Source organism: Crinia signifera, chromosome 5, assembly GCF_055691185.1.
Source record: "Crinia signifera chromosome 5, ASM5569118v1, whole genome shotgun sequence".
Classification (NCBI taxonomy): domain Eukaryota; kingdom Metazoa; phylum Chordata; class Amphibia; order Anura; family Myobatrachidae; genus Crinia; species Crinia signifera.
In genome coordinates this window covers 132,110,328-132,137,857 of record NC_139221.1, presented here as the reverse complement: position 1 = coordinate 132,137,857, position 27,530 = coordinate 132,110,328, and the positions used below count along the sequence as shown (strand labels likewise).

The window sequence follows — 27,530 nt, the reverse complement described above, 5'->3', positions numbered from 1 at the left end:
GCTGGATTCACTCGCGGTCCGGCGTCTGGCGCCTGGGGCTGCCGCTGATGTCCGTCTGGGGGTAAGCTCTGCGCCTGAACGGGGGTTGCCGAATCTCTCAGCCAGGGGAACGAGCGGTGCGTTTTCAAGATGGCGCCCGCTCCTGTGTAGCGCCCGATCTCTGGCGCTGATTCCGGGGTATTTGGTTCGGTGGGGAGCCGGATCTGTGTCTCTTGCCCACCTCTGTCTCCTCTGCGTGTGCCCACAGGGTCCTGGGTCTTCCTGGGTTGATTTTCTCGCCCTTTTTTTAGTATTTAGGGCCCGGGGCTGGAGAGCTCTCTAAAATGCGGCCACTAGCTAGGTCCGCCCACCGGAAGTCCCCAAATCTATATTTTTTAACCCCTTCCCGCCGCAGCCTGTTTTTGCCTTCCTGACAGAGCCCTTTTTTTCAAATCTGACAGGTATCACTTAAGTGGGGATAACTTTTTTTTGCTTTTACTTATCCCAGTAATTTTGAGATTGTTTTCTCGTGACACATTGTACTTCAAGTTAGTGGTAAATTTGGGTCGATACAGTCTGTGTTTTTTTGTGAAAAATACCAAAATGTCGTAAAAAAATGGAAAATTTAGCAATTTTCAAAATGTTAAATTTTCTGCTTGTGAGACAAATAATCATACCACTCAAAATAGTTAATAACTAACATAGACCATATGTCTACTTTATGTTTCCATCATTATTTCAACATCCTTTTAATTTTTTTGGACACTAGGAGGCTTAAAATATGAATAGCAAATTCTCAAATTTTCAAGAAAATGTCAAACACTGATTTTTTTAGGGACCAGTTCAGTTCTGATGTGACTTTGAGGGACTTGTATGTGAGACACCCCCATAAATGATGCCATTTCAAAAACTGCACCCCTGACAGTATTCAAAACAGCATTTTGGAAGTTTGTTAACCCTTTAGGTGTTTCACAGGAATTAAAACAAAGTGTAGGTGAAATTTCAAAATTTCATTTTTTTTGCAGATTTGCAATTTTAATACATTTTTCTAAGGAACACAGTAGATTTTACTAGAGAAATGTGACTAAAAATTGATTCCCCCAATTCTTTTGTTTTCATAAATATCCTATATGTGGCCCTAGTGTGCACGTTGACCAAACCACAGGCTTCATAATAGAAGGAGCACCTACTTGATTTTGGAGTCTCCTTTTTATGAGATTATTTTTTAGGCACCATGTAGGTTTCTAGGCACCATAAGATGCTAAAAGTTAGGAACCCCCCCACAAGTGACCCCATTTTGCAAACTACACCCCTCAGGGAATTCATCTAGGGGTATAGTGTACATTTCAAACCCCCAGGGGTTTCACCAATTGTGGTACAACTGGGCAGTGAAAATGAAAAATTAAATTTTTTACACAAAAATGCAGTTCTGGCTCAAAATTTTTCATTTTCACAAGGAATGAAGGAGACAAAGCACCCCAAAATCTGTGCCCCAATTTCTCCCGAGTACGGCAATGCCTCACATGTGACCAAAAAATACCATTTGGGTGCATGGCAGGACTCAGAAGGGAAGGAGTGATATTTGGATTTTGCAGCACAGATTCTGGTGGAATGTTGGTGGGTGCTATGTCGCATTAGCAAGACCCCCGAAGCACCAATACAGTGGAACCCCCCCACAAGTGACCCCATTTTGCAAACTACACCCCTCAGGGAATTCATCTAGGGGTATAGTGTACATTTAAAACCCCCAGGGGTTTCACCAATTTTGGTACAACTGGGCTGTGAAAATGAAAAATTAAATTTTTGTACACAAAAATGCAGTTCTGGCTCAAAATGTTTCATTTTCACAAGGAATGAAGGAGACAAAGCACCCCAAAATCTGTGCCCCAATTTCTCCCGAGTACGGCAATGCCTCATGTGTGACCAAAAAATGGCAGGACTCAGAAGGGAAGGAGTGATATTTGGATTTTGCAGCACAGATTCTGGTGGAATGTTGGTGGGTGCTATGTCGCATTAGCAAGACCCCCAAAGCACCAATACAGTGGAACCCCCCCACAAGTGACCTGTCACAACGGATTGTTGTGGATCCACTGGGGGCGTGGATTCTGACACGGATGCCAATGGTGGAGAAAGAACTGCTGGTCGAATATACTGGCGTCTCATAGGAGTCTCCAAGGAGTTTGGCTATACTCCTAATCAGAGGCGCGGAGTCTAACTGAGTGGCGGTTTTCACCAGGGACCCCCGCAAGGGGATTTGGACTTAGCTGCGTCCACCCAGCAGGTCGCGGCCCTCCAATCAGGAGCCTCCAAGGAGATTAGGACGCTTGCTGGAACAGATGGATATAGCTGTACTCAGGAGACGCTTGAAATAATAATAGAACTTAGGAGACACTTGAAACGTGAACAGAACTCAGAAGGCACTCGGAGGGTTAACAGAACTCAGGAGACACTCGGAGGGTTAACAGAACTCAGGAGACACTTGGAAGATAAACTGAACTCAGGAGGCACTTGAAGGGTTAACGGAACTCAGGAGACACTTGGAAGGTAAACTGAACTCAGGAGGCACTTGAAGGGTTAACAGAACTCAGGAGACACTTGGAAGATAAACTGAACTCAGGAGGCACTTGAAGGGTTAACGGAACTCAGGAGGCACTTGAAAGGATAACGAGATGCTTCTGATTGCAAACAGGACTCAGAGAGACCTGGAGCTGTGTACACTCTCACTGGCTGTCAGCAGGACACTGAGCAGAAAGCAGAAGTAGCAGCAGCATTGGAGGATAGGCGGCCCAGCTTTTTATTCCTCCAGGCAGTGATGTCACAGGCCCAACCTTTAATCAGAGGTTATATCAGACCCTGCTCCCTTCTGCCTAATGCCACAAGCAAGATGGCGGCGCCTGTCCCAGGAGCCGACCACGGGAACAGCCGGACCCCCAGAGGACCTACAGCCATCCCTGCCAGTGACACCAAGTCTGGGAAGCGCTGAGTGACGGGTGTAGCACCGCCAGGAGTACAGCGCCCGTGCAGGTGAGTAATGCATGCGGCGCAATGCTCTGCAGAACCGGCGGCGGCCGGAGGACCTGACAGTACCCCCTCTTTTATGAGTGGACACCGGACACTTCTTAGGATTATTTTTCCAAAACCTTTCAATCAAACGAGGTGCATGAATATTGGAAGCATCGATCCACATTCTTTCTTCAGGACCGTATCCCTTCCAGTCCACTAGAAATTGTACCTTCCCCTGTCGTCGTCGTCTAACATCCAATATTTGTTTTACTTCGAATTCTACATCCTGTTGTACTCGGATACCGGACCTTCCAGGTGGAGTTTTTCGAAACGGATTGAGAATTAAAGGTTTTAAGAGTGAAACATGAAATGAATTGGAGATTCGTAAGGAAGATGGTAGCTTCAGCCGAACGGCTACAAGATTGATTATTTTTTGGATTACATAGGGTCCAATGTAGCGAGGAGCCAATTTCATGGATGGAACCTTGAGACGAATATGCCGAGTTGATAGCCAGACACGATCACCAACTTTATAAGGTGGAGCAGCACTTCTTCTCCGATCAGCACTGAGTTTGTACCTACTGGAGGCCTGTTGTAAGGCTTTTTGTACATTTTTCCAAATGTTTGCAAAAAATTTTACAGAAGATTGAACTGCAGGTAATTCATTACCAGGGAGTTTGGAAAAGTCTGGGACACGAGGGTTGATCCCATAAACAGTGAAGAAAGGAGTGGTTCGGCTGGAAGAGTGATAGGTGTTATTGTGAGCGAACTCTGCCCAGGATAGGAGTTCAAGCCAATTGTCCTGTGAGGATGATAGGTAGAGTCGGATGAACTTCTCCAAATCCTGATTAACTCTTTCAGTCTGACCGTTGGTCTGAGGGTGGTAGGCTGTAGAGAATTTTAATTTAATTTGGAAGACGGAACAAAGAGACCTCCAGAATCGGGCTACAAACTGGACACCCCGGTCAGATATGATTTCAAGTGGTAAGCCATGTAAACGAAAGATCTGGGTTATGAAAAGGTGTGCCAAAGTTGGTGCACTGGGAAGTCCCTTCAAAGGGATGAAGTGGGCCATTTTGGAAAAACGGTCGATGACCACCCATATAGTATTGTAGCCATTAGAGGGAGGTAGATCCGTAATGAAATCCATGGCTATATGGGTCCATGGTTTCGCAGGAACTGGAAGGGGTAGAAGTTTCCCTACAGAGGGTTGGCGTGAGGTTTTATGTCGGGCACACACTGGACATGAAGATACGAAGTCCTGCACATCGGTTCTTATCGTTGACCACCAATATTTCCTTTGGAGGAATTCTAAGGTTTTTCTTGCACCAGGATGCCCGGAAAACTTGGAGTAGTGGGCCCAATGGAGTAATTTCTTTCGGAGGGAAGGCCCTACATAAGTCTTGCCTCTTGGAATATTGACTATTCTGGTAGCCGCGAAGACAGAGGAATCTAGAATAGGATATGGCTGTCTCTCCTCAGCATCAGGAGAACAAGAGCGAGATAAGGCATCTGCTTTAGTGTTCTGGGAACCCGGACGAAAGGAAAGCTTAAAGTTGAAGCGGGTGAAGAACATCGCCCACCTCGCCAGTCGTGGGTTAAGGCATCGGGCGTTTCGGAGATAGATCAAGTTTTTATGGTCCGTGTAGATCTGGATGGGAAACTGAGCTCCTTCGAGGAGGTATCGCCACTCCTCAAGTGCTAACTTGATCGCCAGAAGTTCCTGTTCCCCGATTGCGTAATTTTTTTCAGCGGGTAAAAACCTTCAGGAGAAAAACCCACATGGATGTGTGGACCCATCTTCATATTTTTGAGACAGAATGGCTCCTACAGCCTCAGAGGAAGCGTCCACTTCCAAAATAAAAGGTCTTGCAAGATCTGGCTGGTGGAGAACAGGAGCAGAGATGAAGGCCTGTTTCAACTGTTGGAAAGCGAATAGTGCCTGAGCAGACCAAACAGCCGGATTGGCTGCCTTCCGAGTTAGAGCGGTGATGGGTGCAACGATGGTGGAGAAACCCCGGATAAATTTCCGATAGTAGTTGGCGAATCCTAAGAATCGCTGCACTGCTCGTAGAGTAGTGGGCTGAGTCCAGTTTAGAATCGCCTGAACCTTCTCTGGATCCATTTGTAGGCCTTGACCAGAAATTATGTATCCCAGAAAGGGTACGGAGGCTTGCTCAAAAATGCATTTTTCAAGTTTACAATATAGGTGATTATTTCGAAGTCGTTGAAGAACCTCCTTCACTTGTGACCGATGGGACTCTAAATCTTTGGAGAATATGAGGATGTCGTCCAAATATACTACAACGGACAGATACAGTAGGTCCCTAAAGATTTCATTCACAAAATTCTGAAAGACTGCGGGGGCATTGCTGAGGCCGAACGGCATGACCAAATATTCGTAATGGCCGTCCCTGGTGTTAAAGGCCGTTTTCCACTCGTCCCCCTCTCTGATACGAATGAGATTGTAAGCCCCTCTTAAGTCTAATTTGGAAAAGACAACCGCTCCCTTAATGCGATCAAAGAGTTCTGGAATCAGGGGCAATGGGTATTTATTTTTTATTGTTATATCATTCAGACCTCGGTAGTCTATGCAGGGTCTTAGGGTTCCATCTTTCTTCTTGACAAAGAAGAACCCCGCTCCGGCCGGGGACGAAGAAGGACGGATGAATCCCTTCTGTAGATTCTCGGAGATATAGTCACTCATTGCTTGGGTTTCAGGGATGGATAGGGGATATATCCGACCACGTGGAGGCATCCCTCCTGGAACCAGATCAATGGGACAGTCCCACTCGCGATGGGGAGGCAGGATATTAGCTGCTTGTTTGTTGAAAACATCAGCAAAGGACTGATAGGGAGCAGGAATTCGACTCTTCTTATCGGAGGAAACTGACTGTAGAGGTACCACTTTCATTAAACAACCTTGAGAGCAATATGGACCCCAGGCTACAATTTGCATAGCTGACCAGTCAATCTGTGGATTATGTTTCTGAAGCCACGGCAGACCCAAAACCAAAGGAAAAGTGGTTTGAGGGATAACAAAAAATTCTATACTCTCTTGATGGAGTGCCCCTATACCCAGTGACAGCGGTGTCGTACAAGACTCAATTAACCCGTTCGGGATGTAACTCCCATCAACTGCAGTCAGACGTAGTGGATTTTCAATTGCTTTAATGGGTAAAGAATGTAATTCAACAAAATTGGCAGAAATAAAGTTCCCGGCAGCTCCGGAGTCCAGAAGGGCTTGGATCATCAACGTCTGACCTGCGAAAGAAATTTGCACTTCAATGACGGAATCGGGCATTGTGGAGGAGGTAGAGAGTTGGCCCAATCTTACCTCTTTCTCTTTGCCCTGGGTTACTCGACTGGTGCGAAGGGTACATTGAGACACTTGATGACCGGCCTGTCCGCAGTACAAACAAAGTCTCTCTTGGAAACGACGCTGTCGCTCTTGGGGAGTGAGTCGAGCCCGATTTATCTGCATAGGCTCGTCGACTGTTGCGGGTGAAGAGACCTGAAGTAGTGGTGGAGGAGTGCTCCTGTAACGATCCCCTCAAGATTTCTCCGCCTGACGCTCTCTGAACCTCAAGTCAATTTTATTGCAAAGTGAAATAAGTTCATCTAGCTTGACGGGTAGGTCACGGGACACTAGGTCGTCTTTCAACCTATCCGAGAGTCCACTCCAGAATGCGGATACTAGTGCTTCTTCATTCCAAGCGACCTCGGAGGCTAGGGTCTGGAACTGGATCACATACTGTGCGACCGGACGATTCCCTTGCCTTAGCCGCATGATGTCCTGAGCAGCTGAAGTTGCTCGACCCGGTTCATCGAAGATTCTGCGGAACTGGGTTATAAATTCATCATACTGGGAGAGTAGTGGATCGTCCCTCTCCCAGAGAGGAGATACCCAGTCCAGAGCTGATCCCGACAAAAGGGAGACAATGTAGGCAACTCGGGACTTGTCGGTCGGGAAGCTTGATGCCAGGAGTGAAAACTGTACATCGCATTGGTTGAGGAAACCCCTGCACAATTTTGGGGTTCCATCGAATTTGCTGGGTGCAGAGAGATGTAGATGCCCTGGTGATGCTGACGGCAGGGCTACCACCCGGACCGGATCAGGAGCAGGCAGGACTGGAACCTCTCGAGAAACAGAGGCCTGCATTATTTCTTGTCGATGAGCAATATCCTGGAGACCTTGAGTTAGCTGACCTTGGGAGACCTCCAAGCCTTCCAGGCGGGCCACAATTCTTTGCAGTAGCTCCGTATTAAAATCGACCCCGGGTGTGGAATCCATTTGGCTGCTGCTAACTGTCACAACGGATTGTTGTGGATCCACTGGGGGCGTGGATTCTGACACGGATGCCAATGGTGGAGAAAGAACTGCTGGTCGAATATACTGGCGTCTCATAGGAGTCTCCAAGGAGTTTGGCTATACTCCTAATCAGAGGCGCGGAGTCTAACTGAGTGGCGGTTTTCACCAGGGACCCCCGCAAGGGGATTTGGACTTAGCTGCGTCCACCCAGCAGGTCGCGGCCCTCCAATCAGGAGCCTCCAAGGAGATTAGGACGCTTGCTGGAACAGATGGATATAGCTGTACTCAGGAGATGCTTGAAATAATAATAGAACTTAGGAGACACTTGAAACGTGAACAGAACTCAGAAGGCACTCGGAGGGTTAACAGAACTCAGGAGACACTCGGAGGGTTAACAGAACTCAGGAGACACTTGGAAGATAAACTGAACTCAGGAGGCACTTGAAGGGTTAACGGAACTCAGGAGACACTTGGAAGGTAAACTGAACTCAGGAGGCACTTGAAGGGTTAACAGAACTCAGGAGACACTTGGAAGATAAACTGAACTCAGGAGGCACTTGAAGGGTTAACGGAACTCAGGAGGCACTTGAAAGGATAACGAGATGCTTCTGATTGCAAACAGGACTCAGAGAGACCTGGAGCTGTGTACACTCTCACTGGCTGTCAGCAGGACACTGAGCAGAAAGCAGAAGTAGCAGCAGCATTGGAGGATAGGCGGCCCAGCTTTTTATTCCTCCAGGCAGTGATGTCACAGGCCCAACCTTCAATCAGAGGTTATATCAGACCCTGCTCCCTTCTGCCTAATGCCACAAGCAAGATGGCGGCGCCTGTCCCAGGAGCCGACCACGGGAACAGCCGGACCCCCAGAGGACCTACCGCCGTCCCTGCCAGTGACACCAAGTCTGGGAAGCGCTGAGTGACGGGTGTAGCACCGCCAGGAGTACAGCGCCCGTGCAGGTGAGTAATGCATGCGGCGCAATGCTCTGCAGAACCGGCGGCGGCCGGAGGACCTGACATGACCCCATTTTGCAAACTATACCCCTCAGGGAATTCATCTAGGGGTATAGTGTATAGGGTATATTTTGGTACAACTGGGCTGTGAAAATGAAAAATTACATTTTTTTACACAAAAATGCAGTTCTGGCTCAAAATTTTTCATTTTCATAAGGTATGAAGGAGAAAAAGCACCCCAAAATCTGTGCCCCAATTTCTCCCGAGTATGGCAATGCCTCATATGTGACCAAAAAATACCAGTTGGGTGCATGGCAGGACTCAGAAGGGAAGGAGTGATTTTTGGATTTTGCAGCTCAGATTGTGGTGGAATGAATGGTGGGTGCTATGTGGCATTAGCAAGACCCCCGAAGCACGGTGAAATGATGAACCTAATAATCCATAGATGTGTGGTATATTTTAAAACACTCCTTTATACATAGGCCGGGTTTGTCGGGGCAAGTTTCACAGTGGAAAATAGTATCCTTTCTTATTCCCTTTTTATAGCAAACTTTGCACCTTTTTTGTGTCCTGCCCTTTTTTGCAGTGGAGGGGATTTCGTTAGGAAAATGCTGCCCTGGTACAATACGGGGGCCAGTACTAGAAGTACTGGGTCCCTCTGCCTGCTGGTTCCCAAATATTAGGCCCTTTATGACTTCCTCTTGAAAGTGCATAAATGTCCCTCTCTGGCTGGTAGAACGGAATAGCACGTAAGCGTTATACAGCGTTATACAGTGCCATCTGGATGATATACACGGCCAGCTTCTTGTACCAGATTTTTGTTTTCCGCAGGGGACTGTACGGCTTCAGTACCTGATCTGAAAGATCCACTCCGCCCATGTACTTATTGTAATCTAGGATACAATTAGGTTTTGAGGTGTGGGTACTGGTACCTCATACAGGGACGGAGGTGGTACTGTCTCCATGAATTGTTGTCAGTATAAGGACATCCCTCTTGTCCTTATATTTGACCAACAACATATTTTCGGTGGATTGTGCCCTGCTTTCACCCTTTCTCAGTACTTGGGCAATGTGCGTTTTTGGGAGGCCTCTTTGATTCTTGCGCACAGTACCGCAAGCTGCTGTACCTCTTGAACCAAGGGCCTTAAACAGGGGGATGCTAGTGTAAAAGTTATCCACATAGAGGTGATAACCTTTATCCAGGAAGGGGTGCACTAAATCCCAGACAATTTTTCCACTAACACCTACGAGGGGGGCATTCTGGCGGTTCAATTCTTGGATCCTTCCCTTCATATACCCTAAACCTGTGGGTGTACCCTGAGGTGCTTTCACACAGTTTATACATTTTTATGCCATACCTTGCCCTCTTACTGGGAAGGTACTGGCGGAATTTAACCCTTCCTTTAAAATGTATAAGGGACTCGTCGATACAAATAAATTTTTCAGGGATGTACATCTCTGCAAATTTGGCACTGAAATGATCAATGACCGGCCTGACTTTGAATAGCTGGTCAAAGGTGGGATCATCTCTGGGTGGGCACTGTGAATTATCGTTGTAATGCAAAAATTTAAGGATTGTCTCAAAACGAGTCCGAGTCATGGCCATACGGTAAAGTGGGGTGCTGTACAGAACATCTGTACTCCAATATTGCCTAATTTCTGGCTTTTTTACTATGCCCATATGTAACACCAGACCCCAAAACGTCATCATCTCTACTGCATCTACAGGGGTCCACCTAGCAAATGATGACGTGGGGTTTTGAGCAATAAACTGCTGGGCATATAAATTACTTTGGTCCACCATTAAATTTATAAAATCATCAGAGAAAAATAATTTGAAAAAGTCAATTTCTCTGAGACCTGTTGAATCAAATTGGATTCCTGGGGTGGCCAAAAACTCAGGAACCTGGGGCTCAAAATTGTCTGGTGGTGGGGTCCATACGGGATCAATCATTTGGGGGGGGGGTCTCAGCTGCTCTACGGGGGCGTCTTTGAGGGGGTCCCTCATCACTAGAGGAGGAAGATGAGGTTAAGACGAATCCTTCAAATTCCCCGCTTGCATCACTGGCTGTGTCAGAGTCAGAGGCAAGCATGGCATATGCCTCCTCCGCTGAATACATTCTTCTGGATGACTGGGATGACATTTGGGATGCCATTTTTATGTTTCTGTAAGTGTAATGTTTCAACACGTGTATAGTGTAGGGGGGGTACAAACTTTATTTCAACACGGGGGGTATGTAGTGTGTAGTGTGTATGTAGTGCAGAAAAAAAATACTTTATACAGGAATTTGATCCCAATAAAAAAAAAAAAAAAATTGAAGGGGTTAAAAAAAAAAAAAAAAAGGTCCTGCGCCAAAAATTGAGCACAGATGTTGGTCAGTAACGTCCGTCACTGAACAGCGCTCTGAGGCAACAGGAATTTGATCCAAAAAAAAAAAAAAAATTATATCAACCCTGTGCCGTAAATGCTGTTCAGTGATGTACGTCACTGATCAGCGGCCACAGGACACCCACAAAAGCATTGTGGGTGTAAAAACAATTTAAAAAAAATAAACCACAGCACTCTCCAAAAAAAAAACAATTTAAAAAAACTGCAGAAAAAAAATTATATCTACCCTGTGCCAAAAATGCTGTTCAGTGATGTATGTCACTGATCAGCGCTCAGCGGCCACAGGACACCCACAAAAGCAACGTGGGTGTAAAAACAAAACCCCACTGCACTCTCCAAAAAAAAAAACTGCAGATCAATGATGCAGTGATGCAACACTGATTAGCAGTGAGGGGCAGCAGGCACACAACTGTGGGTGCAACCTGACAGGGTATATATAAAAAAAAAAAACCTGGACCCCCAAAAAGTTGCTGATCAGTTAATTTATACTGATCAGCACAAAAGGGGGGGCAGCAGTCAGTTGCACAGGCAGCACAAGCTTTGGTGCAACTGACAGGTATATATATTTAAAAAAAAAACCTGCACCCCCAAAAAGTTGCTGATCAGCACAGATATACTGATCAGCACAAAAGGGGGGGCAGCAGACACAAAATATAACACTCTCTATCACTCTCTGTCACTATCTCTCACTATCTCTCACTATCTCTCACTATCTCTGACTATCTCTGACTATCTCTCACTATCTCACTATCTGTCACTCTATGACACTGCAGCAGCAGCACACAGGAAGTGACAAGATCCAGGAAGCATCCAGCTGCTGGCAGCACGCTACCAGCGGTGATCAGGTAAGTATCAGGCAAGGATCAGGTATGTATATCACGACAGATTGGCACGGTGACCGCTCTGCACGCAATTCAGACCGGAATGGCGTCTGCAGCGCAGTCACCGTTAGTTTAAATCACGCGCCATGGCTGTGATTGGTCCGTCGGTCCGACGGACCAATCACAGCCTTGGGGGCAGGTGGGGTGAGGTGTGGTCATCACCGGTGACCCCCTCACGCCCCCTCACACCCGGCGGTGATTGACACCTGTGTTACCGAGCGTCTGATTCGCCGGTAACACAGGAAAACGCTGCGACTGGCTGTTCACATTTTACAGCCAATCACAGCGATCGCCGACGGGGGGGGAGGCATCGCCGCCCCCCCTGGGCATGCAGGGACATGTCTGCTGTCAGGGACAGCAGACATGTTTAAACTGTCACCGCGTCTATAGACGCGGGGACAGTTTAAAGTCATGACGTATATATACGTCATGTGTCGGGAAGTACATCCCGGCCATGACGTATATATACGTCAAATGTCGGGAAGGGGTTAAAGGCAAGGGTGGCTTCTTCAAAGAGTCTAAAATATAAGATTCACTAGTTTTCCTTTGTCTAACAAGATTCTAGCAATTGCAGAATTTAATTTGTTCCATTTCATAGCTTTTATTACTTAAAGTGTGAAAAGTATTAAAAGAATGAAAAACAAATATTTGAGTAGGTTATGTTTCACTCTATGCACATATGATAATCTGCCCCTGCAACACAAGTAAGACTGTAAAGTGTTTGGAGATTTAACTAACCAACAGTGGAGCCAAGAGGGAGAGGGAGGGGGAGGGAGAACTAATTACCTGGGCACAGGTCTGATGGAGGGGCCTAGTGTCCTGGTCCGCCCCCTTATTACATCAAAGTAGAAGCTGCAGCGGTGCTTCTCCTCGGCCCAGCACATGCTGCTGTGTGTTTGGGTGCAGTATGGCCAGAAACATGCTTAAAACACATTTTTTCTGGATTTTATGTTAAGGGTGCATGGCCACACCTCCTGTGATTAGGCCACACCCCCAAAGATATACCTGTGCCCTAGCTAAATTGTTTTATATTATGAATATATTATAATATATTATTTATCACAATTTATAATATCTTAAATAATTAGTTATACTATCATGACTAATCAGAAGATAATTAGTAAAGATAAACTGGTGTTGATAAGATGCACTTTAAATGTTTAGTCTAGATCCCATATGTGCCATTGCTGGGGTACAGCAATATCCTGTGCACGTAGTTGGGATGCAATAGGAGTTAATTTTGCCCCATAAAATAATATTCTATATATTAAAACTGCTGCTCCTCAGCTTTATGGCTCTATGGGGGAATTGAAGTGCCGTGTGCGCTGGCCGGCACTTAATGGTGCCGGACAGAGCAATTCAAGTGATGCTCCCTTCATGCGCCCACAGCCACCGGCTGACATTACTTTTAAGTTGTTCCTTCATTTTGAAAAGATGATAGTTTTAAATAAAAGCTTTGTGATCTGTAAATTGTACAGATGTAAAAGAGAAAATATAGCAAAAATTTGTGATTGTTTTTTAACATAATGCACAGTGTTAATGATGTAGCAGGTCTCTACTCCTTCACAACTGTAACTGTTGTAAATGATGTTCATTGTGGATAAAGGAGTGGGAAAAGTGAAAATATGTTGATTAAACTATCATAAAAGCACACATTTTCCTGCATATGGAATTTACCCGTCCCACAGAGACACAATTAGACAATTTAATATTTTCTGTGTGCGGATAAAAACATTTGCCAACATGACTGTAACAACATTGTAGGGATGTTATCTGTGCCAGCTCATAATCTTCTGCTAAGCATTCTGTGCTCTATATGGCCAAACTCCAACTTGAACAACAGGATTATGTTACATAGACATTGTACCAAGCCAACAATGGACATATTATTATTATTGTGTTTTCAGATGTCTAAAATGCTGTTATACAACTGCTTTAACAGTCTTTATGCATACAGTTCAGATGAGCCTTGTACATGATATTGCTTACAGACCCTTCCCTAAATGCTTCCAATGCACGATAAGATAAAATATATTGTACTTTACTTAATATTCTTTTAATAGTATTTTCACTAATCTGATGTTAACCTTGTATGTCTTTATATTCTAAGATTTGGTATTGTATTTCTGACACATCACATCTCCTTAGTTGCAGCATGCACGATATAAAATAATACAACTATATAGTAATTGTAGATAATGCTGGATGTGGAGCTCCAGAAAACACATCTTTACCCACCGAATACTGAACTGGACTCACTCGGGGTCTGATTGACCTGCTCACTGGGCTGCGAGTGTTCAGAACCCAGCGAGCAGGTAGACACAACCCCACCAAATGCATGTGCATGGCTGCAAATGAGTACACAGCAGTGCACAAACGTGGAAAAACATTCACCATCAAATGATTTCTCTCCCTGCACACAGTGCTAAGTGAGCCAAATGTCAATGACTCGGCTAGCTTACTGCCTTCGGACTGACACCTTGCACAAGCGCACGCTGTACCGTACGCGTGCGTGGTTATTCGATTATCGCTAGGGCTGCAAATTCAATGCCCAGGCACCTTGGTCACCAGCTAAACTCTGGGGCAAGTGGTGACAAGGTCATACAGTGACATTGGCCCATCAGCTGCATAACTTTAATGTGCATGCTCCCTTTCTTGAAGAATAAGGAAGATACAGTAATAAATGATGTGCACAATAATCTTGGGTTCCCAAAGCCAAAAGATTTATGCATATTCAGATTTGACCACATACACTTTACTAAAATCAAGCCACATGGCCTTATTTGGGGAACCATATACTCGGAGGGCGGTATTCAATGAGGCTGATTCGCCATGTTTTTATGGCGATTTTGTGCTGTTTGGCGAATTTCTGACTAAAACGGTGAATCACCCTATTCAATGACCAGATGGCGAATACATTACAAGGTTTTTTTCACCATGATTCACCGAGTAGCAATCGCTATCTTTTTATGGAGAAGTGGAATGTGAACTTTTAAAAGAAAGTGTTTTGTTTTTTACATTTGGTGTCAAAAAAATCAGGAATTTTATTCTGAGGAGGGGCATGCTATTTTTATTCATGTGCTGTAAGCACATGAATATATATTTAATTAAAAAAAATATATATTTTTTTATTTTTATTTTTTAAACAGACCAGCCAGCAGGGGGCCGGAGCCGAGCCGCTCATTAGATATTTATATATTCACTGCACCCGATCATTACATATGCATGATCGGGTGTAGTGAATATTCCCGGTCCCCTGCTGGCACCCCCGGGGGGGCAGCCTGTGCTGCCTGGCTCCCGGGGAGCCCACCTCCCCCCCCCACAAACGTTCTGGGGCAGGCAGGGAGACTTCCATCTCCCTGCCTGCCGCCGTCCTCAGGCTCCCTGCGGCATCACCGCAGGAGTTAAAATCCGCTGGTCAGGGGCAGCGAGCCCCTGACTCGTTGAATACTGGAGCCGGCGAGGCTCCGGAATGCGACGAGCAGTGGCGAATGTGCAGCGAATCCTAAACAGGATTCGCTGCACATCGCCAAAATGCTCATTGAATACCGCCCTAAGACTAGGGGGGTATTCATAATGCAGACATTGAATATCTCCCTTAGCAATGCCCTATGATTTTTTTGTTACAATATGCTACTTTAACCTGCCAGTTAATCCATCCATTTGCTAACCGATGTGGAACATCTTAGTCTTGATAAGCAGAAGTTAGGAATGGACCTAGAAAACCATCCAGATGAGAAAAAAAAATTGGATGACTCCTCCTCCTGTACTGTAAATCAATTGCCTTCGTTTGTTAGGTATGGAGATCTTGCATAGAGAAACATAATCTCTGTTATGAGAGACAACCTACTGCAATTATATAGGGCACCATTGGTTTTGTTGCGGTAGCTGTTGGTCCTATAGAACAATCTTTGAACTTGTCAAATTTTATCAACTCCTATGCGGGGACATGTCATAGGTGGACATAGGGCCTGATTCAGAGTAGTTAGCAAGGCTAACATTTTTGCAGATTGATAAAACCATACTGCACTGCAGGTGGGGCAGATGTAGCATGTGCAGAGAGAGAGAGTTAGATTTGAGTGAGTTATTTTATTTCTGTGCAGGCTTTATTTTTAAACTGCAATTTAGATTGAACACACCCCACCCAAATCTAATGCCCCATGCTCATGGTGCAGTTCTGACCAGCTATCGACTCATTTTGACTATAGACATTGAATGGTTTTCACTCGCTTTTGATGCCAATGCTAAACGTGAAAAACCCCATGTCGACCTTCCATATGTCAACCTAATGACCCTGTCGACCTAACCCATGTCGACCTAATGGTGTTGACCTAATGACTGTCGACCAACATGCTGGAGACCTAATGATCCATACCCGAATCAGGCGCATAGATCACTGCTGGAAATATTAAAAGCACTGTACACATCTTGCCCTACCTGTGGTTGAAGTATACATGTGGCCATGTTAATGAATGTGTAGCTATTTTAAATGCTGGGCCAATGTGGGGAGCCCATCTGTGGGATAATTTCCATAGATAAGAAGTACAGGTACTAGGTAAAGATCAGACCCATCTCTACAACACTTTGCTGAACAGACTGCTCCTTAAACTAAGCCATTAGACTGTTGGTACCATATGCTCCTGTGTTTTGGGATAATTTCCACCTGAGACACAATTCATTTGATGTCCATGCTCATAAATTGCATGGCATTGTCAGCAAATAGTTGCTGAATATCAGGCACTAAGAAAATTTCATTTCATTTTTTTAATCACAGCAGCACTGGTTATGCTAGACAGACAGTACAATTCAAATAAAAAAGATAAGTGCACTAAAATCAGATCCCTTCTGCCCCCAACCCGACCCACCGCCACATCAAAAATGTCTGCAGCCACAATCAAATATGGAAGATCAGGAACCTTATGTAATGTGAGAGCTTTACCCTCACCCTCGTAGTAACATGGACTACTTTGGTAGCATACAGTTGAACTGTTGCAGGTGAGTGGGGAATGACAGAACGCTGGCCGCAAAGGAGCAAACCATCAGAAACATTCTTTCTTTCTTGAGAAAGCTAACTGGAAGAAGAGTGCCAAACATTATCACAAAAAAATCACTTCATAGAGCTCAGGAAGCTCCTGGGAAGAAAAAATATCCAGAACATTCAGATCATCATCATCGGGCTGGTAAAGCCAAAGTTAGAGCATTAGCCACAGAAATGTCATTAATGTTCCCTGACATATATAACATTTAAGTGATATTAATGGTACTTGTTTCCTAGCACGGCCACTCCGATTTACATCGGGGTGGTCGTGTCGGAAAAATCGGGGCGATCGCCGACCGATTTTCGACCCGATTTTTTCATTGAATGAAATGTAAATCGGGTCCCTGGGACCCGATTTTACATTGGATTCAATGTAAAATATTCCCAACCCCCCCAAATTTAACGGCGTAAACCACCACCCCACGATAGACGCCAACCCGAAGCGTGGCGAGCGCAGCGAGCCCGCCGAGGGGCGGCGGTGCGCGTCCTCCGACCTTTTCATTCCCCTACTATCCACGTCGGCGTGGAGTTGAGAATAGAATAGTGTGGCGAGCGCAGCGAGCCACCGAGCCCGAAGCGTGGCGAGCGCAGCGAGCCCCGCGAGGGGATGCGTATACCTGTGAAGTTATACGCGTGCGCTCGCCACGCTTCGGGCTCGGTGGCTCGCTGCGCTCGCCACACTATTCTATTCTCAACTCCACGCCGACGTGGATAGTAGGGGAATGAAAAGGTCGTAGGACGCGCACCGCCGCCCCTCGCGGGCTCGCTGCGCTCGCCACGCTTCGGGTTGGCGTCTATCGTGGGGTGACGACGGGGACATCTATAATGTGAAATGGGTCATATTGGCCCATTTCACATTTTTCACATTTTCTCACGATTTCAATGTTAAAATATATTTTAACATTGAAGCCTATGGAAAAATCGGGGGCATCGCGTCGGGACCAATGTTAATGGTCCCGACCGACGCGATGCCCCCGATATTTTACCTTTCCCGACACGATTTCAATGTTAAAATATTTTTTAACATTGAAGCCTATGTAAAAATCGGGGGCATCGCGTCGGTCGCGTCGGGACCAATGTTAATGGTCCCGACCGACGCGATGCCCCCGATATTGTGTCCTAGCCGGCAAAATGGACCTGATTTCAAAGGAAATCGGGCCCATCGTATGGATCGTGTACCTTAACTTAAAGGTACACGATCCATAAGATTGTGGCCGTGCTAGGAAACAAGTACCATATTAATTAAATGGGAAATGCTGGATTCTAGCTCAAGCTGTGTGGAAAGGCTTGTATAGAATGATATCAATTTATCTGGCATTGCAGGTCTCTGTCAGTTAGGAAGGCAAAGATCTTACGATTCTGAGGTCTCTTGCAGTGAAAGCCTTGAACAGAATTACTGGTTATGGTATAAAGGGTCGACAGTCAAAAGGTCAGTGTCTATGGCAACGCCAAATAGTTGACATGCACAAGGTCAACAGACAAAATTGTAGACAATTAAATGGTTGATATTTGTTTTTCTATCAACTTCTATATCTTAGCACATAGATTAGAATCAACTTTATTGGCCATGTATGCTTGCACACACTAGGAATTTTTTGTAGATTACAGTGCAGTATCAAGCAGGAATGAAAAGAGAGGGGGGGGACATTACATGAAGACATTACAAGCATTTCATTTCTAGCTATGACTATGGTGGTCAGGTCGCCAAGTAGGGACACGTTGTTTGGCTGTTGATATTGGGATTGTATTCGCTACATGGACCTCATAGTAGTTTACCACTTTACTCACCATGCTTTGCTGTTCCCTATCAGAGGGTAAAGTATAAAAAAGCTTAAATTTTTTTTTTTTAAATCCTTATCAATCATTGGCATGTTGATTATTTGACTACAGTATGTCGACCCATTTACTGGATACCTTTTTATATGAGTTTCCTTCAGATCCTTTCACAGCTCCTAGAAAAACTACAAGGGGAGGTTTAAGCAGAAAGACCAGTCATAAGAAACAAGAGATAAATGTGACTGGTTCTCCTACTCACACCACCCATAACTCCAAAGACGGAGCCCAAGAGAACTATTTAATGAAGAGGATACTTGGGCTTCATTTAAGGGAAGAACATTATTACATTTAAACAGGTAGTATGCCATAAGTAGTTTTGACCAGAGAACATGGAGATATAAACCTATACTGTAAGATAGTTATGTCATCCATCCCCCATTGTACAGAGCAGCAGGCTTGATAAAAGCCAGACACCACTTCATATTCATCAGCTTTCCTTCCTTAGTAAGGTGACCTTTACTAAAGACTAGAAAACCAATAATCACACAAGTAAACAAATGTATTGAATTCCTTGAAGGTGAAATTAGTACAGTCATTTACGGCAACACCAGTGTCTAAATAATGGGAGAAATATTTGCATTTTAGTTGTTCCTCAATCCATAGCAATCCAATCCAAGGTTAATACGAATACAAACCAACACAGACACATGTATAACTGTGCCTTTTTGCTATCATGTGCATAATAATTAATATTATTATAAATTCAAGTTCAGAATTAGAAGGGGCTGTATGAGAGTAAAAGGGCATACCCATGTTGAGATTTTAGCTTTTTTTTTAAAGCGTTCGGTCTATAAATTAAGACATTTAACCCAAATCGCTCTGTGTGTATACCCCATAGCTATACTGATGCACGCTCCATATTATTTTTTTGCTTAGTACAAATCGCTACATGCGTATGGGAAATTGCCTACCGTAAATCGCTTAGCACAAAACACTAGCAGAAATCTCATCCCATTAGTCCCGCAATTCCAAGCCACCCCCCCCCCCCTCCTCCAAAGTAAATCTTAAACCTTAAGGCATCCTTAATAATTTTAAAAGAGCGTGTAGATCAAGGCTGACCACAGACTGGTAGATAAGGGAACATGTTTTATGAGTGAGTGCCTGGTACAATACCGTGTGCATTCCCAGACACAGTCATTGACTTTCATCTACATAACTAACCGAAACTGCAACAGGCACTATAGCAACAGCCCTCTACATCTGAGACCTGCATGAGCTGTACTTTGGTTTGTAGAAAAGGACTCTGAAATGTTGTTGCCCAAGTGAGTGCTATACTTGTCTATTATCATGAATTTGCTAAATATTGCCTATTGAAATGATGTAGACAAATTATTATGAGTAGATCTAATGTGTAACCAATAAATACAATAATGTAAGCATTATGGAATACCTGTAAAACTCTAAATAGTGTAACAGTGGTAAAGGTGGAACGTACAGCCGTCTGCGCTAAGTGCCTGTAACACTGAGGTTCTGTGCTAGGTTGACCTAGAGCAGCGGTTCTCAAACTGTGGGTCCTGACCCCCAAGTGGGTCCCGACCTTCTCAGTATGGGGTTGCAACTATTCAAAAATCTTTTGAATTGTTTATTTTAGACTCTTCCCATCATGTTATGCCTCCACAATGCTGCCATGCAGGTGCTCTCTGATGACTACACATGTGATGTGATCTTCTGCAGTAACTTTCTGGGGTCCCGTAATTATTTTTATTGTCTGGTGGGGTCCCAGAGCAAAATAGTTTGAGGACCCCTGACCTAGAGTACTGTATCTATCAGGGAACTTCTAGATTGCAGGATAAAACTTGCCACACAAGCCATGACATGCCTTTCTCACAATAATAAATGAACCCGGCATCATTTGTGAAAAGTTATTATACAGACGTTGAGGTGAGTATATTTTGACATTTTAATGTCGATTTTAGAAGATTATTTGAGCATTTAAAATAATGAATTAAAGTATGAGACATTTTGATAAAAAAAAGTCATAGAGAATGTAGAATGTCTACATTTTTTAGACAGAGGTAACACCTCCCAATGGGAATGCCTGTAATGTGAGTGGCTTACAGGTGGGGAGTCACTGCCAGTCACAGTGAAGCCAGTGCAGTTTTACAGAGTGCAACTAGTTTCGCTGACACTGGGAGCAATATAAAACCCTTGAAAAGTGAAAAAAATGGAGAGTGATAAACCACCAACCAACACAGCCTGTGATATGACAGATATGAGCTGATTGGCTGGCACTTTATCACTTTCCATTTGATCACTTTTTAAGCTTAGTACATCTGGCCCACTGAGCGGGGTTAAAAGGTAAAATCGATCACTGGTGAGAACATATATTATACATTTCCTAGGTCTTTAAATAAAACTTTATGTACATAACAAGAATCATGAAATGACAAAAACCTTATGTTGTACCTTTTGCTTGAATGAAAAGCCATGCTTTACTAGATTTTCTTGCTCTATAAATATCCACACAAACATCAAACATGACAGCGCCACAGGGAAAAAAGCTTCATACCTAGGTTAAAAAACAAAATCACAAAGAGTTTGCAAGACATTAGCAATGTTACATGCAAGAAAAACAACAAATATGTCATTCTGTGTTTGAAATGCAAAAAACTGCAATGAAATGTTATTTTTCTACTCCACTAGCTTGCTTGTAGTCTGCAAGACTCAATTCACTAGAGGAGAATTGTTACAAAGAAAAGCACGTACAGTATTAGAAATATTTCCAACATTCTATTATTCATCATACGCTGCTCAAATGACTGTTACTGTTTTCTTTAAGCCAGGCATTCCCAACCATGGTTTTTAAAGGCACACCCACAATGCAGGTTTTAGCGATATCCAGGCTTCAGCACAGATGTTTAAATCAAAATAACTCAGTTACTAATTAGGTCACCTGTGCTCAAAGCCTGGATATCACTAAAACCTGCACTGTAAAGCTGGATACACACTAGCAGATATATCTACATATCTGCAGATCAATGGAGCTGTCAATCACCGGCGGCTCTCAGCGTGGCTGTATGGGCGGTCGGCGGATTGCCCGTACACACAGCACCATGCGCCAATAGAGTATATCTTTAAATATATTGGGTATCAGCTTTGTTGCACGATGGTACACACTGGCCGATGGTGCGTCCATGTATCGGCCAGTTTCTACGCACCTTTAGTGGGTAATTCCATGAAAACAGCCTTTTCACGTAACGTTTGTTACCAGTTTTCATAACAAGCTTTGCATCAAAATTAAAGCATATCATGTACCATACAAACAACATTTACTTAATCGAAACACATGCTTAAAAATATATATTTCACATGAACTGTTTAGTCCAAATGTAACGTTTGTTTTCATGGAATGACCCTAGTGTGCCTTGAGGATCGAGGTTGGGAATGCCTGCTTTAAAATCTAAAAACAAGACACCTGTTAACAAATAAGGTACTCTTTACCTAGCACGGCGCCCACGATCTTGATCGTGGGCATCGTGAGGTAAAAAATCGCGTCGGTCGCGTCGTATGCGGGCTAAAGATGCCCGGCCGCGACGCGACCGACGCGATTTCCACGATTTCCCCATTGAAAACCATGTTAACCCCTTCCTGACAGAGCCAGTTTTTGCGTTCCTGACAGAGCCCTTTTTTTCAAATCTGACATGTCTCACTTAAGTGGGGATAACTTTTTTTTGCTTTTACTTATCCCAGTGATTTTGAGATTGTTTTTTCGTGACACATTGTACTTCAAATTAGTGGTAAATTTGGGTCGATACAGTCTGTGTTTTTTTGTGAAAAATACCAAAATATCGTGAAAAAATGGAAAATTTAGCGATTTGCAAAATGTTAAATTTTCTGCTTGTGAGACAAATAATCTTACCACTCAAAATAGTGAATAACTAACATAGACCATATGTCTACTTTATGTTGACATCATTATTTCAACTTCCTTTTAATTTTTTGGGACACTAGGAGGCTTACAATATGAATAGCAAATTCTCAAATTTTCAAGAAAATTTCAAACACTGATTTTTTTAGGGACCAGTTCAGTTCTGATGTGACTTTGAGGGACTTGTATGTGAGACACCCCCATAAATGATGCCATTTCAAAAACTGCACCCCTCACAGTATTCAAAACAGCATTTTGGAAGTTTGTTAACCCTTTAGGTGTTTCACAGGAATTAAAACAAAGTGTAGGTGAAATTTCAAAATTTCTTTTTTTTTGCAGATTTGCAATTTTAATACATTTTTCTAAGGAACACAGTACATTTTACTAGAGAAATGTGACTGAAAATTGATTCCCCCAATTCTTTTGTTTTCATAAATATCCTATATGTGGCCCTAGTGTGCACGGTGACCAAACCACAGGCTTCATAATAGAAGGAGCACCTACTTGATTTTGGAGCCTCCTTTTTATGAGATTATTTTTTAGGCACCATGTAGGTTTCTAGGCACCATAAGATGCTAAAAGTTAGGAACCCCCCCACAAGTGACCCCATTTTGCAAACTACACCCCTCAGGGAATTCATCTAGGGGTATAGTGTACATTTCAAACCCCCAGGGGTTTCACCAATTGTGGTACAACTGGGCAGTGAAAATGAAAAATTATTTTTTTTACACAAAAATACAGTTCTGGCTCCAAATTTGTCATTTTCAGAAGGTATGAAGGAGACAAAGCACCCCAAAATCTGTGCCCCAATTTCTCCCGAGTACGGCAATGCCTCACATGTGACCAAAAAATACCAGTTGGGTGCATGGCAGGACTCAGAAGTGAAGGAGTGATTTTTGGATTTTGCAGCTCAGATTCTGGTGGAATTTTGGTGGGTGCTATGTCGCATTAGCAAGACCCCCAAAGCACCAATACAGTGGAACCCCCCCACAAGTCACCCCATTTTGAAAACTACACCCCTCAGGGAATTCATCTAGGGGTATAGTGTACATTTCAAACCCCCAGGGGTTTCACCAATTTTGATACAAGTGGGCAGTGAAAATGAAAAATTACATTTTTTTACACAAAAATGCAGTTCTGGCTCAAAATTTTTCATTTTCAGAAGGTATGAAGGAGAAAAAGCACCCCAAAATCTGTGCCCCAATTTCTCCCGAGTACGGCAATGCCTCACATGTGACCAAAAAATACCAGTTGGGTGCATGGCAGGACTCAGAAGGGAAGGAGTGATTTTTGGATTTTGCAGCACAGATTCTGGTGGAATGAATGGTGGGTGCTATGTTGCACCAATACAGTGGAACCCCCCCACAAGTCACCCCATTTTGCAAAGTACACCCCTCAGGGAATTCATCTAGGGGTATAGTGTACATTTCAAACCCCCAGGGGTTTCACCAATTTTGATACAAGTGGGCAGTGAAAATGAAAAATTACATTTTTTTACACAAAAATGCAGTTCTGGCTCAAAATTTTTCATTTTCAGAAGGTATGAAGGAGAAAAAGCACCCCAAAATATGTGCCCCAATTTCTCCCGAGTACGGAAATGCCTCACATGTGACCAAAAAATACCAGTTGGGTGCATGGCAGGACTCAGAACGGAAGGAGTGATTTTTGGATTTTGCGGCTCAGATTCTGGTGGAATTTTGGTGGGTGCTATGTCGCATTAGCAAGACCCCCCCAAGCACCAATACAGTGGAACCCCCCCACAAGTCACCCCATTTTGAAAACTACACCCCTCAGGGAATTCATCTAGGGGTATAGTGTACATTTCAAACCCCCAGGGGTTTCACCAATTTTGATACAAGTGGGCAGTGAAAATGAAAAATTACATTTTTTTACACAAAAATGCAGTTCTGGCTCAAAATTTTTCATTTTCAGAAGGTATGAAGGAGAAAAAGCACCCCAAAATCTGTGCCCCAATTTCTCCCGAGTACGGAAATGCCTCACATGTGACCAAAAAATACCAGTTGGGTGCATGGCAGGACTCAGAACGGAAGGAGTGATTTTTGGATTTTGCAGCACAGATTTTGGTGGAATGAATGGTGGGTGCTATGTTGCACCAATACAGTGGAACCCCCCCACAAGTCACCCCATTTTGCAAAGTACACCCCTCAGGGAATTCATCTAGGGGTATAGTGTACATTTCAAACCCCCAGGGGTTTCAATAAATTTTGATACAAGTGGGCAGTGAAAATGAAAAATTACATTTTTTTACACAAAAATGCAGTTCTGGCTCAAAATTTTTCATTTTCAGAAGGTATGAAGGAGACAAAGCACCCCAAAATCTGTGCCCCAATTTCTCCCGAGTACGGCAATGCCTCACATGTGACCAAAAAATACCATTTGGGTGCATGGCAGGACTCAGAAGGGAAGGAGTGATTTTTGGATTTTGCAGCTCAGATTCTGGTGGAATTTTGGTGGGTGCTATGTCGCATTAGCAAGACCCCCCAAGCACCAATACAGTGGAACCCCCCCACAAGTCACCCCATTTTGCAAACTACACCCCTCAGGGAATTCATCTAGGGGTATAGTGTACATTTCAAACCCCCAGGGGTTTCACCAATTTTGATACAAGTGGGCAGTGAACATGAAAAATTACATTTTTTACACAAAAATGCAGTTCTGGCTCAAAATTTTTCATTTTCAGAAGGTATGAAGGAGAAAAAGCACCCCAAAATCTGTGCCCCAATTTCTCCCGAGTACGGCAATGCCTCACATGTGACCAAAAAATACCAGTTGGGTGCATGGCAGGACTCAAAAGGGAAGGAGTGATTTTTGGATTTTGCAGCTCAGATTCTGGTGGAATTTTGGTGGGTGCTATGTCGCATTAGCAAGACCCCCCAAGCACCAATACAGTGGAACCCCCCCACAAGTGACCCCATTTTGCAAACTACACCCCTCAGGGAATTCATCTAGGGGTATAGTGTACATTTCAAACCCCCAGGGGTTTCACCAATTTTGATACAAGTGGGCAGTGAACATGAAAAATTACATTTTTTACACAAAAATGCAGTTCTGGCTCAAAATTTTTCATTTTCAGAAGGTATGAAGGAGAAAAAGCACCCCAAAATCTGTGCCCCAATTTCTCCCGAGTACGGCAATGCCTCACATGTGACCAAAAAATACCAGTTGGGTGCATGGCAGGACTCAAAAGGGAAGGAGTGATTTTTGGATTTTGCAGCTCAGATTCTGGTGGAATTTTGGTGGGTGCTATGTCGCATTAGCAAGACCCCCCAAGCACCAATACAGTGGAACCCCCCCACAAGTGACCCCATTTTGCAAACTACACCCCTCAGGGAATTCATCTAGGGGTATAGTGTACATTTCAAACCCCCAGGGGTTTCACCAATTTTGATACAAGTGGGCAGTGAACATGAAAAATTACATTTTTTACACAAAAATGCAGTTCTGGCTCAAAATTTTTCATTTTCAGAAGGTATGAAGGAGAAAAAGCACCCCAAAATCTGTGCCCCAATTTCTCCCGAGTACGGCAATGCCTCACATGTGACCAAAAAATACCAGTTGGGTGCATGGCAGGACTCAGAAGGGAAGGAGTGATTTTTGGATTTTGCAGCACAGATTCTGGTGGAATGAATGGTGGGTGCTATGTTGCACCAATACAGTGGAACCCCCCCACAAGTCACCCCATTTTGCAAACTACACCCCTCAGGGAATTCATCTAGGGGTATAGTGTACATTTCAAACCCCCAGGGGTTTCACCAATTTTGATACAAGTGGGCAGTGAAAATGAAAAATTACATTTTTTTACACAAAAATGCAGTTCTGGCTCAAAATTTTTCATTTTCAGAAGGAATGAAGGAGACAAAGCACCCCAAAATCTGTGCCCCAATTTCTCCCGAGTACGGCAATGCCTCATGTGTGACCAAAAAGTGGCAGGACTCAGAAGGGAAGGAGTGATATTTGGATTTTGCAGCACAAATTCTGGTGGAATGATGGTGGGTGCTATGTCGCATTAGCAAGACCCCCAAAGCACCAATACAGTGGAACCCCCCCACAAGTGACCCCATTTTGCAAACTACACCCCTCAGGGAATTCATCTAGGGGTATAGTGTACATTTCAAACCCCCAGGGGTTTCACCAATTTTGATAAAACTGGGCAGTGAACATGAAAAATTACATTTTTTTACACAAAAATGCAGTTCTGGCTCAAAATTTTTCATTTTCACAAGGAATGAAGGAGACAAAGCACCCCAAAATCTGTGCCCCAATTTCTCCCGAGTACGGCAATGCCTCACATGTGACCAAAAAATACCAGTTGGGTGCATGGCAGGACTCAGAAGGGAAGGAGTGATTTTTGGATTTTGCGGCTCAGATTCTGGTGGAATGAATGGTGGGTGCTATGTGGCATTAGCAAGACCCCCGAAGCACGGTGAAATTATGAACCTAATATTCCATAGATGTGTGGTATATTTTAAAACACTCCTTTATACATAGGCCGGGTTTGTCGGGGCAAGTGTCACACTGGAAAATAGTTTGCTTTCTTATTCCCTTTTTATAGCAAACTTTGCACCTTTTTTGTGTCCTGCCCTTTTTTCCAGTGGAGGGGATTTCATCAGGAAAATGCTGCCCTGGTACAATACGGGGGCCAGTACTAGAAGTACTGGGGCCCTCTGCCTGCTGGTTCCCAAATATTAGGCCCTTTATGACTTCCTCTTGAAAGTGCATAAATGTCCCCCTCTGGCCGGTAGAACGGAATAGCACGTAAGCGTTATACAGTGCCATCTGGATGATATACACGGCCACCTTCTTGTACCAGATTTTTGTTTTCCGCAGGGCACTGTACGGCTTCAGTACCTGATCTGAAAGATCCACTCCGCCCATGTACCTATTGTAATCCAGGATACAATTAGGTTTGGAGGTGTGGGTACTGGTACCTCGTACAGGGACGGAGGTGGTACTGTCTCCGTGAATTGTTGTCAGTATAAGGACATCCCTCTTGTCCTTATATTTGACCAACAACATATTTTCGTTGCATCTTCCCCTGCTTTCACCCCTTCTCATTACTTGGGCAATGTGCGTTTTTGGGAGGCCTCTTTGGTTCTTGCGCACAGTACCGCAAGCTGCTGTACCTCTTGAACCAAGGGCCTTAAACAGGGGGATGCTAGTGTAAAAGTTATCCACATAGAGGTGATAACCTTTATCCAGGAAGGGGTGCACTAAATCCCAGACAATTTTCCCACTAACACCTACGAGGGAGG

The 27,530-nt window shown here is 44.1% G+C and overlaps 1 protein-coding gene across 2 annotated transcripts in view; it reads right to left on the bottom strand.

The window, feature by feature from the left end:
- PIGN (phosphatidylinositol glycan anchor biosynthesis class N) overlaps positions 1-27,530 on the bottom strand; it is a 369,004-nt gene that overhangs the window by 67,010 nt on the left and 274,464 nt on the right. The window contains exons 23-24 of one of the 2 annotated variants that reach the window (XM_083188061.1): positions 20,796-20,898; positions 18,403-18,514 (exon numbers count right to left, since the gene is read on the bottom strand). In XM_083188061.1, the coding sequence (XP_083044187.1) occupies positions 18,506-18,514; positions 20,796-20,898 (112 nt within the window). In that variant the 3' untranslated portion in view covers positions 18,403-18,505. Of the gene's footprint in view, positions 1-18,402; positions 18,515-20,795; positions 20,899-27,530 lie in introns of those variants that run through there. The other variant, XM_083188060.1, reaches the window with a different exon arrangement.